Source organism: Centruroides vittatus, unplaced genomic scaffold (genome assembly GCF_030686945.1).
Source record: "Centruroides vittatus isolate TY-2023 unplaced genomic scaffold, ASM3068694v2 contig_400, whole genome shotgun sequence".
NCBI classification, from domain to species: Eukaryota; Metazoa; Arthropoda; class Arachnida; order Scorpiones; family Buthidae; genus Centruroides; species Centruroides vittatus.
The window spans coordinates 128198-146559 of NW_027122215.1; the positions used below are offsets into that span (position 1 = coordinate 128198).

The 18362-nt window shown below is 37.2% G+C and overlaps 1 protein-coding gene across 2 annotated transcripts in view; it reads right to left on the reverse strand.

Annotated features, from left to right (window-relative positions):
- LOC136976403 (SHC-transforming protein 1-like) overlaps positions 1-18362 on the reverse strand; it is a 47732-nt gene that overhangs the window by 8452 nt on the left and 20918 nt on the right. For both annotated transcript variants that reach the window (XM_067271665.1, XM_067271666.1), the window contains exons 6-8: positions 13133-13311; positions 12902-13025; positions 12736-12823 (exon numbers count right to left, since the gene is read on the reverse strand). In XM_067271665.1, coding sequence (XP_067127766.1) covers positions 12736-12823; positions 12902-13025; positions 13133-13311 — 391 coding nt within the window. The remainder of the gene's footprint in view (positions 1-12735; positions 12824-12901; positions 13026-13132; positions 13312-18362) is intronic.

Genomic DNA, 18362 nt, shown 5'->3' on the forward strand with positions numbered 1-18362 from the left:
GAGACTATTTTCAGGATAATAATATAAAATTTAAAATTTCTGTTGAAATTTTCATATCATACCTTGTAGCTATCTATTTTGTTCTTGAAATTCTCAAATAGAATTTATTGTAAATGTTCTTACTATTATTATATTGATGAAACATTCAATATATAAGATGATAAAGAAATATTTGGTTTAAGTTCACACAATGACTATATGCAGATTTATACCAAAAAATTTTACAGGGTGACTCAAAAAAACAGTAACCAAAGTTTATTGTTCATATATGTATTGTAAGTATTATGCATACAAAAAAGCAGTGTATGTAGTTGAAATCTTATGTTCATTTACCCTGTACAATAAAATTACCCTGTATCTCAATATGTAGTCGGTTCAAACACTTATTCTCTAGGAATTATCATATCACAGATTCCAAAAATATTAGCCAATCAACAACTTTAATTTACCCAGATGCATTTTGGAAATATTTCCTTCCTCAGTGGGTTTTTTTTCAAACAAGCCAAACAAAGCACAAACACTTTTTTGATACTCTATTAAATATACAATAAATTTACAAATTACAATCATATTTTTCATGGCTTAAGTGTAAAAATAATTTCATTACATGTTTTAGCTGTAGGCCCTGCACAGACAAAGCATTGTCCTTCAATAAAAATAGTTGTCACCTTCGACAGGCCACCATGCACACCTCAACAGAATCACAATATAATTTACTTTTGACTATAAGAAAGTTTTTCTTCTTAAAGAATTCACAATTGACATTGGGAATGTTGGTGCAAAAGAGGTACAAAGGAAAAATAAAAAAATTATTATTATTTTTTCACTTCATGTGACTGAAGTTGTTGAAGGTCTATGTTAGTAAGTTGTCGAGGGTGATGGAGTAGTGGAATGTAGATAGTCTGTGTTGGTATGCTGAATTGGAAAACTAAAAGAGGAGAGATAAAGAATAGTGATATTGGACGATTGCCTGACAGCTGGATATTTACTGGAGGGGGACAGGTGTAAAAAAGGATACTCCTACAGAATTTATTTTTCAAAAAGGAATGTATTTTGTTGAAAATTGTTTGGATATAGTTTATATATGTTAATTTTGTTTTTTAATCATGTTTTTTATGTAATGTAAAAAAATAAGGAAAACTTAACACTATTAAAAATTTTACTTATTAATGTCTGTTGAAAGAGTTGCTAAGTTTAATTGTTGAATAAATATAGGCTAGTAGGGGCCTATATGATAAGTCTGTTGTTGGTTGTGTTTGAACCAAATGTTTAATTAAATAAAAAGTAGGTTAAGAGATAAAAGAATTCTGTTTCTATATTAGATTAAATTTTATTCAAACTTGAAAAATAATTTATTTCAAAGAATAATATTTGTTTTCAAAATTTACTTGAAATATTTAATGATTATTACCTGTAACTTATTAAAATGTAAAATATATTACCTGTTTAGAATGCTGACAGTTTTTGGTACTTATATAAAATCATATAAATTATGATGATTAAATATAATTAATGATATCAAGAAACTATGAAAAATGTAAAATATGAATTTCATGACAAGGGAATGTGGATGAAAGTTTATCATCATTTAATTTTAAATATAAAAAAGGACAATATAAATTTTTAATGTGTGATCATTTATTATTGGATTTTAATAAAAGCTAATGTGAACAATTTGTGGCTGTACGCCATATTTTTGTACATATGAATTTTAGATTTAATTAGTTTTAATAATTTTCTCTCCTTCTTAACCCTTCTTTCTAATTTCCTTTGTCCATTGTTCTGGCTTCTGGGAACGCGGGCTTCCCACTCCCCACCCACCAGGGGGTCGTGTGGAACAAAGAGTTCGAGTGGAGGACGAGTAAAATCTGGGTCATCGAAGAGTCACTTTTTCTCCGGCCGGACACGAGGAAGCACGGACGAGAACGGCGAGCTCGTGAGACGGAATTCTACGAGGGCCGAATAGAGAGCCGTGAGGTGAGGATCCGGACCGTAGAGTCAAAGACACTGACAAGAAATTATCCTAAAAGGTATTTTTACAACGTTGACGAACCCAGAGATACGCAGAATAAACCACCAGCCGGAATCGGAGTTCAGCGAGAACAAGGGTACCCCACTATCCTATCAATTCTTCTCACTTCCTACTTTTATACTTTTCTATCCTTTTAGGTTTAAGTTAGTTAAGAATCGCGCGGGTTTTATTGTTACAATCGGACAACAAGAGAAGTTGGACTGAGGGAATCCACAAAGAACTTATTTGTATATATTATTAATCGCGAAATTAAATTTGTTTTAATTGAATTCACGTGTCTGTGTATTCCTATCGCGCTTCACACTTTACATTGGCGTCCGCGACAGGATTCCCTCCTCGTTGATCCAATTCTCTGTATAGCTGTACTGATTATCAGCCATCGTTGTAAGTTATATGGAGGACAAAGGTACTCCCAGTATGAGTTTGGTGGCAGAAAGCCACAGTGAGAACCCCCCACTCGTGGTTACTGGATTCTTAGGGATGATCCCCACTTTCTCAAATTCGCCTAACGACACGGTAAATATAAATCAACTATTTAGAACCATTGATAATGTGGCTAAGTTAGCCCAATGGGGGGACGAGGTTAAGGTGGCTGCGTTGCAAGCTAAACTAAAAGGTGAACCATTAAACACTTTCTTTTGTTTATTGGAGCAATCGCCTGCACCAACGTTTAAGGAAATTGAGCAAGATCTAATTAAATGTTTCCAGAAGCACGAAGGGAAAGGAAGGGGCTTACTCGATCAATTACTAAATTTGAGGCAAGGAGGAAAGGAATTAGTCAGTGAGTATATCATTAGGACTAAAACCATAATGTCTAGGGCTATCCGGAGTAACCCAAATATCGTGACATTCAAAGATGAGATTATCAAGGAGAGGTTCATCAGGGGATTAGACATAAGTATCCGAAGTCACGTATGTCGCAGGGAACCTGCTACCTTAGAGAAAGCTTTCGAATGCGCTGAAAGGGAGGAAGAGCTAGAAAAGGAATGTAGTAATCCTAGAGACCTCAAAACGGTCTGTTATAACTCCCAAAGCGAAGTGGGTGCTGAATGTACTAGTCCTGAAGTAAACCCTGACAAGACTCCAAAAGATGAGGATCGGTTAGCCAATTTAGAAAAAGGGTTGAAAACCCTGTTCGAAATAGTTTCCAAGATGGCCGAAAACTCGACCCAGACTACTAAGTCGCCTAATATTAACAGCAGACTTTGTTTCGTTTGCAATAGCCCAAATCACTTGGCTAGGAAATGCCCCAAAAGAAATAGTCAGGATTTAAACTAGTCCGGGAACCTGATCAGGGTCAGTGTCGTGTTCCCATCCTCATCTTTAAACTGACCGAATTTTCATGTTCGGAGAGGGGACTCCCATTAATATGTGGCAGGGTAGTGGGGGTAGAGATTAAATTCTTAATTGACTCAGGTGCGGAAAGGTCTTTAGTTGATATAGCGCTGACTCAAAACGCGAAATTGGCTAAGTCCTTCCAGGTTGCAAGAAGGGGTGAGATCACCCATATCAGAGGTATCAACGGCACAATCTCCACATGTAAGGAAGTCCTAAAGGGATCGATAAGCTACAAGGATGAGATAATACCCGCTTCCCTTTGTTGTATGGAATTCCCGGATAGGCTAGAATACCAAGGGATCTTGGGGATGGATGTCATCAACTCAATCCCGTCATTGATAATTGATGGATGTACATTCATCAGTCGTGAAGCTAGAGTATTGAACCATAGTCCTCGCCCATCGATCATGTATTTCGATTGCTTAAGTAGTACTCTGGTTGGCACCGCCATAACTCCAGGAACTACAAAAACGAATGACGAAAATCAGGTGACTCGCGTCCTCGATAAGTATCCCGGTTTGTTTTCGGAGGGGGTCGAAGATTTGAAAGGCACCGATCTTTTTATGCACAGCCCTGAAATAGACACTAACCGGGTAATCAATACCCGTCAATACCGTATTCCGAATTGCTACCTTGCCGAGTTAAAAAAATTGACTGATGCATATCTTAAGGCAGGCATCATAGAGGAAAGCCATTCGGAATGGAATTCCCCCATCCATATTGTGAAGAAAACCTCGGGTGAAATCAGGATGACTTTGGACTTACGTAGGATTAATGACATAACGAAACCACAGGTGTTCCCGCTAAGTAGGGTGGACGAAATACTCACGACCTTCCATGGTAGCAAATACTTTTCCGTAATAGACCTCAAATCCGGTTACTTCCAGATCCCGCTTGACCCCAAGGTTAGGCATATATTTGCATTCACTACCCCTTGGTCCAAATATCAATTAACGCGTATCCCACAAGGGGGGAAGAACAGCGGTCGGTTCTTTCAATATTGTATGTCACGTCTCCTCGCCCCCTTCATCGGAAACAAATGTTATGTATTTCAGGATGATATCATCCTTTTTTCCCCTTCTCTGGAGGAGCATTTAAAACTTCTTGATCAAGTGATAGGGATCTTACATAAGGCAAATCTGAAGCTCCACCCTACCAAAAGCAAATTTTGTGTTAGAGAAATTAAATATTTAGGTCACATCATTAGTAGTGATGGTATATACCCTGACCCAGGCAACGTCGAAGCAATTAAGGAATGTAGAACCCCGCGTAATGTCAAAGAGGTTCGCAGTTTCCTCGGAATGGTCGGTTTTTTCCGCAATTTCATCCCCAATTTTTCCGAGATGGCGCTGCCCATGACTGAACTAACAAAAAAAGGGAAACATTTTGTTTGGGACAGTAATTGTCAGTCCAAGTTTATGAGGTTCAAGGAAGTTTTATCAAACCCCCCCCTTTTGGCACACCCAGATTTCTCTTCTCCATTTGTGCTATATACCGATGCCTCTGATAGTTGGCTAGGTGCCGTTTTGGGACAGCAACGGGATGAAGGCGTGGTCCCACTCGGATATTATAGCAGGAAGTTTAGGGGACCGGAATTGAGGTATTCAACGATCGAGAAGGAGTGCCTTGCGATTATTCTCTCTCTCCGGCACTTCAAATCGATAGTTCTAGGTCACGAAGTTTCTGTATATTCGGATCATAAGCCCTTATCTTACTTGAGGAGTATGAATAATCACAACGACAGATTAATGAGATGGGCCTTAGAATTGACGAATTACGATGTTACGATAGCTCATGTTAGGGGTAAACACAATCCGGTGGCCGACCTTTTGTCACGCCCGATATGTTGCGGAGAGAGACCTAACTTGGTCAACCAGTGTTTAGATGTGCATAGTCCCAGTTTCCACCATAGAGTAGTGGAATCACAAATGGAAGACGATTTTTTAAAAAAAATGAAACTAGGTCTTGCGAAGGCTCAAAGGAACATGCATCAGGGTCTTGCCGGAAAGGGTGTCCAGCCAGAATTCCAGTTGGAAGGAGGTGTGTTGGTCCACATTAAACCGGGAAGATATGGCCTATATAACTGGAAGCGGATATGTGTAGGTCAGAAAATGGGTGAAGAGGTTGTTAGAGCGTTCCATGAGTCGGGCCTTGGGGGGCACTTGGGCATAGAGAAGACTTGTAATACCGTTGACAGGCATTACTACATACGGGGTCTACAATCGGTAGTCCGATCGGTAGTGAGGGTGTGTAGGACATGTCAGAGGTTTAATTTACACAAGGGAAAGGAGCCGTTCCAAGAAACAGAGTTAGCTGGCTTCCCTTTTCAGAAGGTAGCTATAGATATAGTCGGCCCACTCATGGTTACTCCCAGCGGAAATCGGTACATTCTATCTATCATTGACGTTTTCACCAGGTATTCTGAAGCAATTCCTATTAAGGACCAGACTGCAAAGAACGTAGCAGACGCCATATTCCAGCATGTGATATGCCGTTACGGTTGCCCCGAAATTATTATCTCAGACCGGGGGGCTAATTTCACTTCTTCCACGTTTCAGGAATTATGTGGCATACTCCGTATCAAACATAAAATCACTACTGCTTACCGTCCGTGTGCGAACTCGGTTTGTGAGCGGTTTAATAAGTCTATATGTAGTATTATAGCTCGGATCTCCAGAGGAAGTAATGGGAAGTGGGATGAGCATCTTGCTCAGGCAGTGTTTGCTTATAATAACGCCACTCATGCATCCACCGGCGAATCCCCTGCCTTCCTTCTCTTCGGTTTTGACCCCAGGTTACCTCAGGTCTTTCCGACGGGCGTGCCGGCCCACCATAATTTGCATGATTATCGGAGGGAGCTGTTAGAAAAATTGAACACTGTTCGTAACTTGGCTTATTCACGGAGCAGGCAAAACAACTTAAAGAATAGGGAGCGGTGCAATATAAAAAGGAAAGGGCGTGGCTTTAGTGTTGGTGAGAGAGTGTGGCTGTTACGCAAGCACCAGGGTAGGAAGTTCGGAAAATTTTCCCCTAAGTATTCGGGTCCTTTCCGTATTACGAGAATTTTAGGTCCAGTAACCGCAGAGTTGGGTGGTAGTGATGGAAAGAAAAATTGTATTGTGCATTTCGATCGTTTGAAACCATATTATTCATATGCTGTATATAAAGGTCGAAACCATTACCGACCCAACAACAATGATTCCCCGGATATGTCTGATGATGATGGAGGTGATGAGATTGCATTACAGTACAGGAGACAGCCGATGATACCTATCAGGCGGCAAGAAGACGATGCATCACCAGAGAATCCCCTTGAATCGGATGACGAGCATCAAGCTGTTCCCGCAAGCGAGGGTCGATACCACCTTCGGAAAAGGAGAGTAGATTACTACAAACTCCATCATGGACTTTGAGCCTTTCCGATGGGGCGTATGTGGCTGTACGCCATATTTTTGTACATATGAATTTTAGATTTAATTAGTTTTAATAATTTTCTCTCCTTCTTAACCCTTCTTTCTAATTTCCTTTGTCCATTGTTCTGGCTTCTGGGAACGCGGGCTTCCCACTCCCCACCCACCAGGGGGTCGTGTGGAACAAAGAGTTCGAGTGGAGGACGAGTAAAATCTGGGTCATCGAAGAGTTACTTTTTCTCCGGCCGGACACGAGGAAGCACGGACGAGAACGGCGAGCTCGTGAGACGGAATTCTACGAGGGCCGAATAGAGAGCCGTGAGGTGAGGATCCGGACCGTAGAGTCAAAGACACTGACAAGAAATTATCCTAAAAGGTATTTTTACAACGTTGACGAACCCAGAGATACGCAGAATAAACCACCAGCCGGAATCGGAGTTCAGCGAGAACAAGGGTACCCCACTATCCTATCAATTCTTCTCACTTCCTACTTTTATACTTTTCTATCCTTTTAGGTTTAAGTTAGTTAAGAATCGCGCGGGTTTTATTGTTACAATCGGACAACAAGAGAAGTTGGACTGAGGGAATCCACAAAGAACTTATTTGTATATATTATTAATCGCGAAATTAAATTTGTTTTAATTGAATTCACGTGTCTGTGTATTCCTATCGCGCTTCACACTTTACAAATTAATCTCAGGAATAATAATCAGCCAACAACACACACTCATTGCCATAAAAATTAGCACACCAAGAAGGAATTGTCATATTGCTGCAAAACTTGGCATGAAGATAAATCTCAAGCAGTTATGGTAATGATTAGAGTTATAGTGTGATGGCTCATTACATAATGCCAACAGAAGGCGTCAAAATGCGTCCTTCTTGTTTATAGAAAAAGTACGCAAAGGCATCCTGTCTGTAGTTTACCTGTTGCAGAGGGACACTGTATCACTAGAGTTGCCTTTACATCACAATCGAAGGCCATATGAAAAACTAACCGAGTTTGAGAGGGGAAGGATCATTGGGTTGAGAGAAGCTGGATGATCATCTCGCCAAATAGCTTCCCATTTAGGCTGTTCTAACAACACTGTGAGGGACCAGTGGACAAGAGAAAGCTCACACACACTTCACCCAGGCTCAGGATGCCCTCAGCAGACCACTAACCGAGAGGACTGCCTGGTCCTCCAACAAGCATGCACACAGCTGACTGTATCATCTGCCATCCAGACACAGGTGGCATCATCATAATAGGCCCCTGTATCTGTCTGTACCATTTTGAGGCACCTGGGTGAGGAACATTTGGTTTCATGGCAGCCATTACATATGCTGTCATTGACAGCCACCCACAATTGCCTTCATTTAGAGTAGTATTGCTCCTGACAGGAGTGGACTGCAACAGAATGGAACTGGGTTGTCTACAGTGACGAATTCAGATTCAGTTTAGGCACTGATGATGGCTGTGTTTGTGTCTGGAGACCCCATGGTTGACATGTCAATCCTGCCTATGCTTTGGAGTGGCACATCGCCTGCACAGCTGGTGTGATAATCTAGGGTGCCATCACATATGACACGTGATCCAAGGGACCATGACTGCCCAGTAGTATGTCATCCTGCAGCCACATGTGTTGCTCTCAAAGCAGAGCTCCCGAGTCATTTTCCAACAGGACAATGATCAACCATTTTGCTACACTTCCCTGGCCTGCTCAATCACCTTATTTGTCACCAATTGCAATTGAATATGTCTGGGATCACTTGGATGTCAAGTTGAACAGCCGAAAAGTTTGGCCAAACTAGAGGATGCTTGCAGCAACTGTGGACTGAGATGCCACAGGACACCATATAGCACCTGTATTCCTCTATGCCCACCCATATCACATCATGTATTCACGTTAGAAGTGGCCCAACAGGATAGAACCCCCTTTTATCTGTAGTTTTTCCTGCAATAAATGATCCTTTCATTTTGTATGCACTTACTTATATCCAGTGCTTTTTTGGGGGGAAAAAAGATGGTAGAATGCTCATCTCATTACTAAAAATATATAACAAATATATTAAATTACTTTTATTAATCGTATTTAAAACAAACGTTTATAATATATTCCAAAGTTTTGTCCAGTTTTCGTCTAACAAATCTTCTTGACTCCTTTTTTTACTGTTAGTATCTCTGGCCGAATGACGTCCTCTGAGTAACCAGAGATCAATGTATTTTGAAGGATCGAAAAGTCTCAGAGGTGGTCTGACAACATTGATGATAAAAGTGCTGAAATTGTTTTAGTCTTTAACAAAGTTCTTGTTGGGGATGGCAATTAGGTTCATCTGCAAAAATCAGTGTTCACATTCACTTGAAGATATTGGAATGGTATTCAAAGTATTTATCAAATGCAGTATTTTTTCTGGATTTGTCTTTTCAAGAATGTATTCACAGAATCCATGAATCATTTCCCTTTCATTTAGTTGCAATCTGATTGACAAGTTTCTAATTTCTTCTTCTTCGAATGTCAGTTGAGTATTAATATCTTTAGGCCAATGTTTTTGATCAAGTACACGAGACCAATTTGCCAACTCATTGTCTTTGCTATCAAGCAATCTTATTTTGATTGACTCTTTCAATTTTGTATAAAATTTACTTGGGTCAATGGCAGGATCCTTTCTTGATTCTTTTTCATGGAGTTTTACTCCACGAAAGTGAAGATCACGTATAGCATCAACAGCGCATCTATAATAGGGCCCAAAGTTCTATTTTCTTTCTTCGAAAACTTGTACTAGCATTTTTATTTTGTTATTTGTCCTATATAGGTCCCTGTTGCAGTCCTGTAGTTCCAAGTTTAGTTCTGACAATTCTTGGAGAGCATCACACATCAATCCTAGATCCAGTAAAAATTCTGTGGACGTGATTTTTCTTTACAAGCCATCATATGTGCACTTATCATTTTTGTCTTTAGTAAGATCATTTATTGCTTCTTCAAAATGAAACACAAGGGATTGAAAATTATTCCATACAGCCAAAACTGTCCGCAAACTAGATGAAACCCATCGGATACTCAAAACTCTTCCAATTTTCAGCAGCTCATTCCTCAGTAATTCTGCACATGAATGCAACTCTCTACTATTCTTTGCTGAAACATGGTATATGACGTAAAGTTTACCAATAAATAATTTGAATCTATTTATTCCTGAAGTTTCCTTGACAGCATCATTTACTGATAATTCTAGTCTGTGATTAGTGCAATGCCAAACTATAACAGAAGAAAAACATTCTGATAGCAATTTTTTCACTCCACTTTTACAACCTAACATTACAGCTGCACTGTTGCACGCTAGAGAAACTGAATATTTTAAAAAATAATCTTCTGTCATCCCATAAGAGTGAAGACATTGAAGTAAAGAATCAAATACTCCTTCTGTCATTACTTTTACAAGTTATACCAAGTCCAAAAATAAATTTATCAGTGAATTCATTCTAACACCTTCGATACAACTCCGGACATATACTATGAGGGTACGTTTTTTGCTTATTGTGGTTGATTCATCAATTATCAATGAAATTTTATTCTTGAATTCAACAATTTTTTTAACCACAGTTTTCTTCATTTCTTCACTTATATGATTAACAATGTTAATACACGCATTTATAGAATGAAGAATACGTCCCATTTCAACTCTGTTAGTTCTTGCAAATCAATTTCAGTTTCAAAATGATGGAATGATTGATTTTCTTTTTGCTATTTTATAAGCAGTTCGAAAAATTTTTTCAGTTATTATTTTTTCATGAGATAATGACTTTACAAAAACATTCTCAAGTGTCATTTTTTGCTTTCAGCAACTATTTTTAATGCTGCTTTATGTGAAGCAGATTCTTTGTGATTAAAAATTTTTTTTTGAAGTGACGCCAACTGTTGGTTTCTATCTTTGCCGGAATATGTTATCTCATTGTTGGTCCATTCTTTGCTAACATTCATTCCCATTTTTGCTTCAACTCCAAGAGTTCCAACTTTTCTACTAGGTGTACAGCCAAGTTTTATTTTGCAAACACAGTGTTGTTCATTTTTCAAGCAAAAATCATTTTTTTGTTCATATGTCCAGCAGTCCAGTCAGTCATTTGTAGTTTGGCAGTGCTTCTCAACATCATATTCAGAAATATTAACAGGCATCGTTATTTCCATGTGTTCTGTGATTTTGTCTGTGTCTGTTGATATTCTGGCCTTTTTATTAGCAAGACTGGTGGTTGAAAAGTAATTAGTGATTTTTTTCATTTTTAAATATGGGGTCACAGGTTTACACTAAAAATTAGAAAAAATATTTTCCTTTCTCCAATGATTTTTGACCATAAAGAAATTATTTAGCTTTTGCAAATTTTCAAATTTAGTCACTGTACACACACCTTCACAATTCAGTTGTGCAATGAAATACAAAACTGTGGCCGTCGGCCATGCTACTGTATATTTTGTATATTTTATATTGAATTAGTCTTAGATTTTCTTTGTTCCTTTGTCTAACTCTTTCTAGAACTTCTAGTTTGTGAGTTTGTGAGTTTTCGAGTTTGTAAAGAGTTAGACAAAGAAAATCTTTGTCTAACTCTTTCTAGAACTTTCTTTTGTCTAACTCTTTCTAGAACTCTCTTTGTCTAACTTTTTGCCCTTGGGGGAGGATTATCTTTCCCTCAATAGTAAGAACAAAAGAGGGAGTGAGGCCCTGAAGCAAAACAGACAGAAAGAGTGCCAGTCTGGGTTGGAATCCCGAAGAGGTAGGAGCTGAAAAGGAGTGCTCCAGAAAGGGAGAAGGGTGATCTAAGAGGATAAAGTGCAGAGAGAGATCATCGAGGAAAGACGACTCAGTCTGAAAGAAAAAGATTATAGACGAAAGATCTATAAGGAAAAGGGCTACAAACGTAACAAAAGAGAGAGATCCAAAGTTGTTCCCCACCAAAAGACACATCGCAAAGAAACCCGGGTATTTCTACTATTTTTCTTATCTTTCCTTATTTCTTCTATTCTTCCAATTTCTTTTAGTTTTAAGTTAGTATAAGTTAGTATAAGTTAGTGTAAGTGAATACGGTCCTCGTCAGATTGTCGCGTGTGTGCAAGATAACTGTTTTTGAGGACAAATATTTAATGCCTATATATATATTAAATTCTGGAAGTTGTAAAGTTGGGATCCTATGTAAAGAACCTGTTCAGAGAGAATAAAACTAGTTTGTATTAAGTTTTATTTTGTACCATTTCGCTCGCGGGATCGTGTACCTCTTGTTACGAACACCACAAAACAATTGAAATCAGTTGTGCAACAAAATACAAAACAGTCGAAATCAGTTGTACAATGAAATATAAAACAGTTGAAATGACAGTCATCGGTCGCAATTAGCACTGCAATTCCTGCATTGCCGCCAAATCATGACACGACCAAACAGAAGCTGAGTAGTATGTCACAGTCGCAAGTTCGCAGTATGCGAACTTGCGACTGTGACATACTACTCAAGCGCACTGCAAGTAAGTTACTGCATACATACTGCGAACTTACTTGCGACTGCAAGTAAGTTCGCAGTATGCATGCATCATACACAAGATTTGGCACACAAGCAGGAGCAGGACCGCTCAACAGAGTGATTCAATGCAAACCAAACATCAAATTTTCAAAAATTCTCTTAAAACTTTTAAAATATATTTTAAAAAAAAGGGGGTGGAATGCCATCCCATTGCATTCTGTGACAAAAAAAGCACTGCTTATATCACCATTACACTCACACATGTACAGTACAATTTTGTTCGATTCAACAACTCCTTGGTGTGCTAACTTTTATGGCAATGAGTGTATCTTATTGTTCATGAGATTGATTTCCTGAAGACAAACAATGCAGTTTCTGTTTATCAATGGTAGTAAGTTTGCAGTTTCTGCAAACTTACTACCATTTTTAAACTGTAACTGGAAATTAAAAGAGTTTGATGTTATCAAACTTACCAGATGTAAAAAACAGGTTTTCACGTGAAATATCAGAAGAGTCTGTTGTACAAGCTTCTTTGATATTTGTTAATTCGCTATTGCTTCTCTGTTCAAATAAAATTGTTTTAAATTAAAGTTTTTTTAATATGATAAAAATTTTAACTACCATAATATTTTTCTTTACCTGGTCACGTCTATAAGATCTAGGAAATGCAGTTGGGAATATATCAGGTGGTACTTTTCCAGGTAAATCATTATAATAGTCAGGATCATTATTCAATGAACTTTTAAATATCAATTTTTCAAGTCTAAAATAAGAATGAATGTTTAATTTAAAAATTATTCTTGATGCTAATCTAAACGTATTTACTAGAATAATTAAAATATAAAGAATAAATAGTATAAATTTTATTACCTGTCTGGAATGCTGACAGTTCTTGGTACTTTCTTTATAAATTGCTTAAATCTAAGTTCAAATGCTTGTCCAATGGCTGTTATTACCTTTTGTGTAATTCCTTGTTCACACTGAAGAACATAACAAGCTCGAACATTATAATGATCTTTAGCAACATATGCAATAAAGTCTACAGTTTCCTATAAGAAAAACAGAACATATGAATATCTCTTACTAAAGTTTAGCATTGATCATAATTGCAATCTGTATTCATATTAATTTTAAAGTTTTTTACTGTAATGCTTTATTATATAAGATGATAAAAAATCTTAATAAAATATATTGTTTATATAATACCTTTATTTGCATTTGTATTATTTGTAAAATAGAAATCTTAGATTTTAATATAATCAATTTGTAACACACTTGTAAAATAATGGAGTACACCACTATGAATGAATACAATTAACTAAGACAGTCAATTTGCTAGTATTTACAAAAACACTCTATTAAAAGTGTTTTACAAATGTTTTTGACATTTAAAAAGTATCTTCATCAAGAACTGAAAGGAACTGAATTTTAGTTCCTGATGAAGATATTCTGTAAACCAGGGATGGGCAACCTTTTTCTATGTAAGGGCCACATTTCAAAACTCTTGAACTGATGAGGGCTGCATAAAAGGGGGAAAAAATGCTGGTAAATCACAATTATTTACTTATACATAATTATAAATTAACATAGGTATACTTACACAACAAACTACTTCAAACAACTTTTACCCTGCAGTTAAATTATTTCTTTACTCTAACGTTTTCGGTTAGCTTTACTAACCCTCTTCAGAATTGACAAAAAAAACCGTTATTTCGAAAAATACGTTCGAAAAACTCTTTACAATTTAGAATGCTTTTAAACTTTCCAGCTGCGCAATCGCAGATCATTCTTTCACAGCTGCATACTGGCCGATCTGCAAGCGGATGGGATTCGATACGATTTTTTAAAATTAATGCTTTGCCCTTTTTCATTGTACTTGCCAATACACCACGCCTCCATATATTTAAGTTGCCTTATATTTGCCACTTTCTGTACAATTTTCGCATTGTCCCAGTTGATAGACACCTTGTTCTGCGCCCTAAGCTCAGATATGAAAAAATTATTTCAGATGTTGAGCAGGCGTTGGAAGGGCTCAGTGAGCTCAAAAAAGAGGCGTTCAGATGGAGAACAGTTTTTAAAATTAACAGTGAATGTACAAGAAAAATGCAGGACAAGGCATGGAAGGATATAAGAGAAAGTAAAAAATGGATAAATGATAATGATATAGTGCTAACAAGGGTGGACAAGTCTAAAAACATGGTAATTATGAAGAAGGGCACGTATAAAGAACTGCTAGCAGATTACATAAAGGACACTCAATGCAAGTAACGCACCCAAAGATCGTAGACCAGATGCAAGCAAGAGTAAAACAGTTTAGTAAGACAACTTTGCTAGGCAACTGCGAATGATGAAGATTATCGTATCCTCCCTGGCCGTTCCAAGACTATTTGAGTTTGCGAAGACCCATAAACCAGGAAAAAGCATAAGGCCGGTGGTAGATAAATGCGGTGCTTCTACGATAATGCTAGAAAAGAAGCTCAAAGAATTTATTATGATAAACATGCCTGCACATCAGTATAGCGTAACACAGGCAGTAGAGGTAATACAGAAGTTAAACCAATTGAAATTAAGCAAAAAAAGCTACATGACAGTGTTTGATTTTAAGACAATGTACCCATCGGTAAAGTTGGAGCCATGTTTTTGTCACTTGAGGGATTTTTTATTAGAGAAGATGGAAAATGCAGCAAAAGTAAGAAGGCAAATATTAGAATTGGCGCACTTACCCACTTTTTCGTCGTTCTTCGAGTTTGAAGATACTACATACAAGCAGCATAGGGGCGTGCCAGTGGGTAGCCCTGTGTCAGGGTTATTATGCGAATTAGTAGTAAGATCTCTGGAAAGTAGCAAATTGCACAAATATGAAGGAAAAATATTGCTGTATGCAAGATATGTAGATGATGTATGTATTATATGGAAGGAGAAGCCAGACGTGGAAAAATTTAGTCGAGATATAAACAACAATATCTTCGGGCTGGAGCTAGAAATAGAACAGCAGAGCCATAGAAAAATACATTTCCTTGACATAGATATAGAAGTGAAGGAAGAAGGAAAAATAGCTACTAAGGTGTATCATAAACCATTGTACAGTACATTCCAGAGATGATACCATGGACTTCCCATGACCTGACGAACTACAAGTTGGCAGCCTTCAGAGCACTGCTTAGATGAGCATACACGCATTGTAGCAGGATGCAAGACACAAGAAGGGAGGTAGAGTACATCAAGAAAATAGCAGAAAGTATAGGAATAAAGAGTAGCAAAATAAAACGGTTGGTGCAAGAAATAGAGAAAGGTAATAACGAGTGTAAAGAAAAGGGAGAATTTACCATAATGGAGTATAGAGCTCAATTAAGCAACATATATAGAAGAATAGGAACAGAGAAGAATAAAAAAATAGCATACAGGAGAAACCCTACTGTATTTCAGTTGCTACGGAACGACAAAGCGCCCATAGACAGAATGAAAATTCCGGGGTTTACAGAATACCAGTGCAGGATAAAAGGCGGAATACGGAGCTGTATTATATAGGGGCCACAAAGAGATCGCTGGCGATAAGGATAGAGGAACATAAAAGAAATATAAGATGCAGGCAACCAGTTACGGCGTTAGCCAACTATGCGATAGCGGATCTGAACGCGGTGTCTGTCAACTGGGACGATGGGAAAATTGTACAGAAAGTGGCAAATATAAGGCAACTTAAATATACGGAGGCGTGGTGTATTGGCAAGTACAATGAAAAAGGGCAAAGCATTAATTTTAAAAAATCGTATCGAATCCCATCCGCTTGCAGATTGGCCAGTATGCAGCTGTGAAAGAATGATCTGCGATTGCGCAGCCGGAAAGTTTAAAAGCATTCTAAATTGTAAAGAGTTTTTCGAACGTATTTTTTGAAATAACGGTTTTTTTTTTTTTTGTCAATCCTGAAGAGGGTTAGTAAAGCTAACCAAAAACGTTAGAGTAAAGAAATAATTTAACTGCAGGGTAAAGGTTGTTTGAAGTAGTTTGTTGTGTTTGTAGTAATGCAATGTACAGTACAGTACATAGTAATAGGTATACTTAATTTAACCTCTGGAACTGATGTGAATGTAATATATCAGAAATATTTGGTTGAATGTTAGTCACTACCAGTTTTAAATTAGTTTTAATGTGAGTCTGTTAGCCGATTTCTTGTTTTAACATTTACTAAAATTCATTACAGGAAAACTAAACATATGTAAGTTGTAGAAAACAACATTTGAATTTTTGCTGCATACTTCCTTAATCTGGGAAATTGATATATTTATTAATATTTTAAGCAACACAGGCCACAAAAAATATTAATGCAGGTCACGGGTTGCCCACCCCTGCTGTAAACTGTTTTGTCGATTCAATGATTTTATTAAAATAATCAGTTTAATCCAAAGAAATTGTCTGGAACATAAAACACACTAGATAACATCACTTAGTCATTGTTCTTACCAATGTAAACAACTCAAGAAAACCCGATCTTGGCCAAATTTATTAGTAATTTTTTATTATTATTATTATTATAGCTGTTATATAGCCTAATGTCATATGGCAGTTGTTGGTGTTGTTGGCAGTTATTGTTCTTACCACATTGCATCTATTGAAACAGTTTTCAGACATTCTATAACTAACATATGTAAGTTGTAGAAAACAACATTTGAATTTTTGCTGCATACTTCCTTAATCTGGGTCTCAAAATAATATTTCCTATTGTAATTAGTGATTTAAGACAAGTAATCCAGGCTTTTGTCTAGAGCAGAGGTTCTGATGCATGTTTGTGTACCATTGGTAATCTGCAAGTGTGCATCAGTAATTTGCAGACTGATATATTCATTCTAAAATCTGTTTATCCAGAAGAAAATATTTTATGTAATTATCTTTTATATTAGACTAGCAGACCCGGCCACGCGTTGTTGTGGCTCAAAATGTATTTATTATAAATGTATAAAACTTCCCCCGTGGGGGGAATTTTAAAAAATTCCTTCTTAGTGTACATTCTCTTGACGAACCCTATTAAAACGCAATCAAAACCGCAAAAAACCGCATCTAAAATAGTATAAATAGAAGCAGAGTTTTTTATAATAAGTCTTATTCCTGTCCCTCTCCCCGCGGGGGAATATCGGAAAATATCTTTTTAGTGTATATTCTGTTGACGTACCCTATTAAAACGCAAAAAAAACCGCATCTAAAATAGTATAATAGAAGCCGAGTTCTTTATGGTAAGCCTTAATCCCGTCCATCTCCCCCGGTGGGTGGGGAATTTCGACACGTATATTATATAAAAACACGTGCGTATTTGAATGCAATGTTGCGTCAAAATTTCAAAGGAATTGGTAGGAACAAACGGACGTTATATTTTATTTATATAGATAGATAGAAAATGATCTGCTTTAGTCCATTCTCACAGAAAAGCATAATGCCTCACAGAAAAGCAAACTTAGGTCGTCGGAGTTAGCGCCATCTGTTGGACATAAAAGCCTTAATCCTAGATGATATCTTTTAATTTATATGAATGTTTAACGGAATAATATATAGCCTATGTCCACCCTGAAGGTCCATTCTAAATATTGGTGAAAGAATTTTTGAAATCGGATGAGTAGATTCAGAGATTACCTGTTACAACGAAACTTAGTTACCTCTTTATATATTAGTATAGATTATAGAATAGGCAAAATTTTTTGGCAAGCACCCAAGCTTATTTTTACAGGATAAGTGGATAGGTGCATAGGTGGTCTAGTGCATCAGTCACTCAATTTAACCATATAACTTTGAGAACCACTGGTCTAAAGTCTTATGTTTTAAGAGTCTTACACAAACACAAATACTGTATATGCTTGTTGTAGGCCTGTGCACAGTATTTTTAAAAAACACATTATTTTTCATGCATTCTTTCATAAAAATTAATAACCTGTATTGTATTTTTATTTAATTCTTCCCAAATGAGGGGATTGATTCTTAGTTTTTGTGCAATATTCCAAATCCAGTAGTATTCAGAATCCTAGGCCTTTATCACCTGATATTTGATATTGTAAGATTTACATTATATAAAGTGTGCATTTACCTGGGATCTTGCTTAATCTAAAAAGCCATTGCT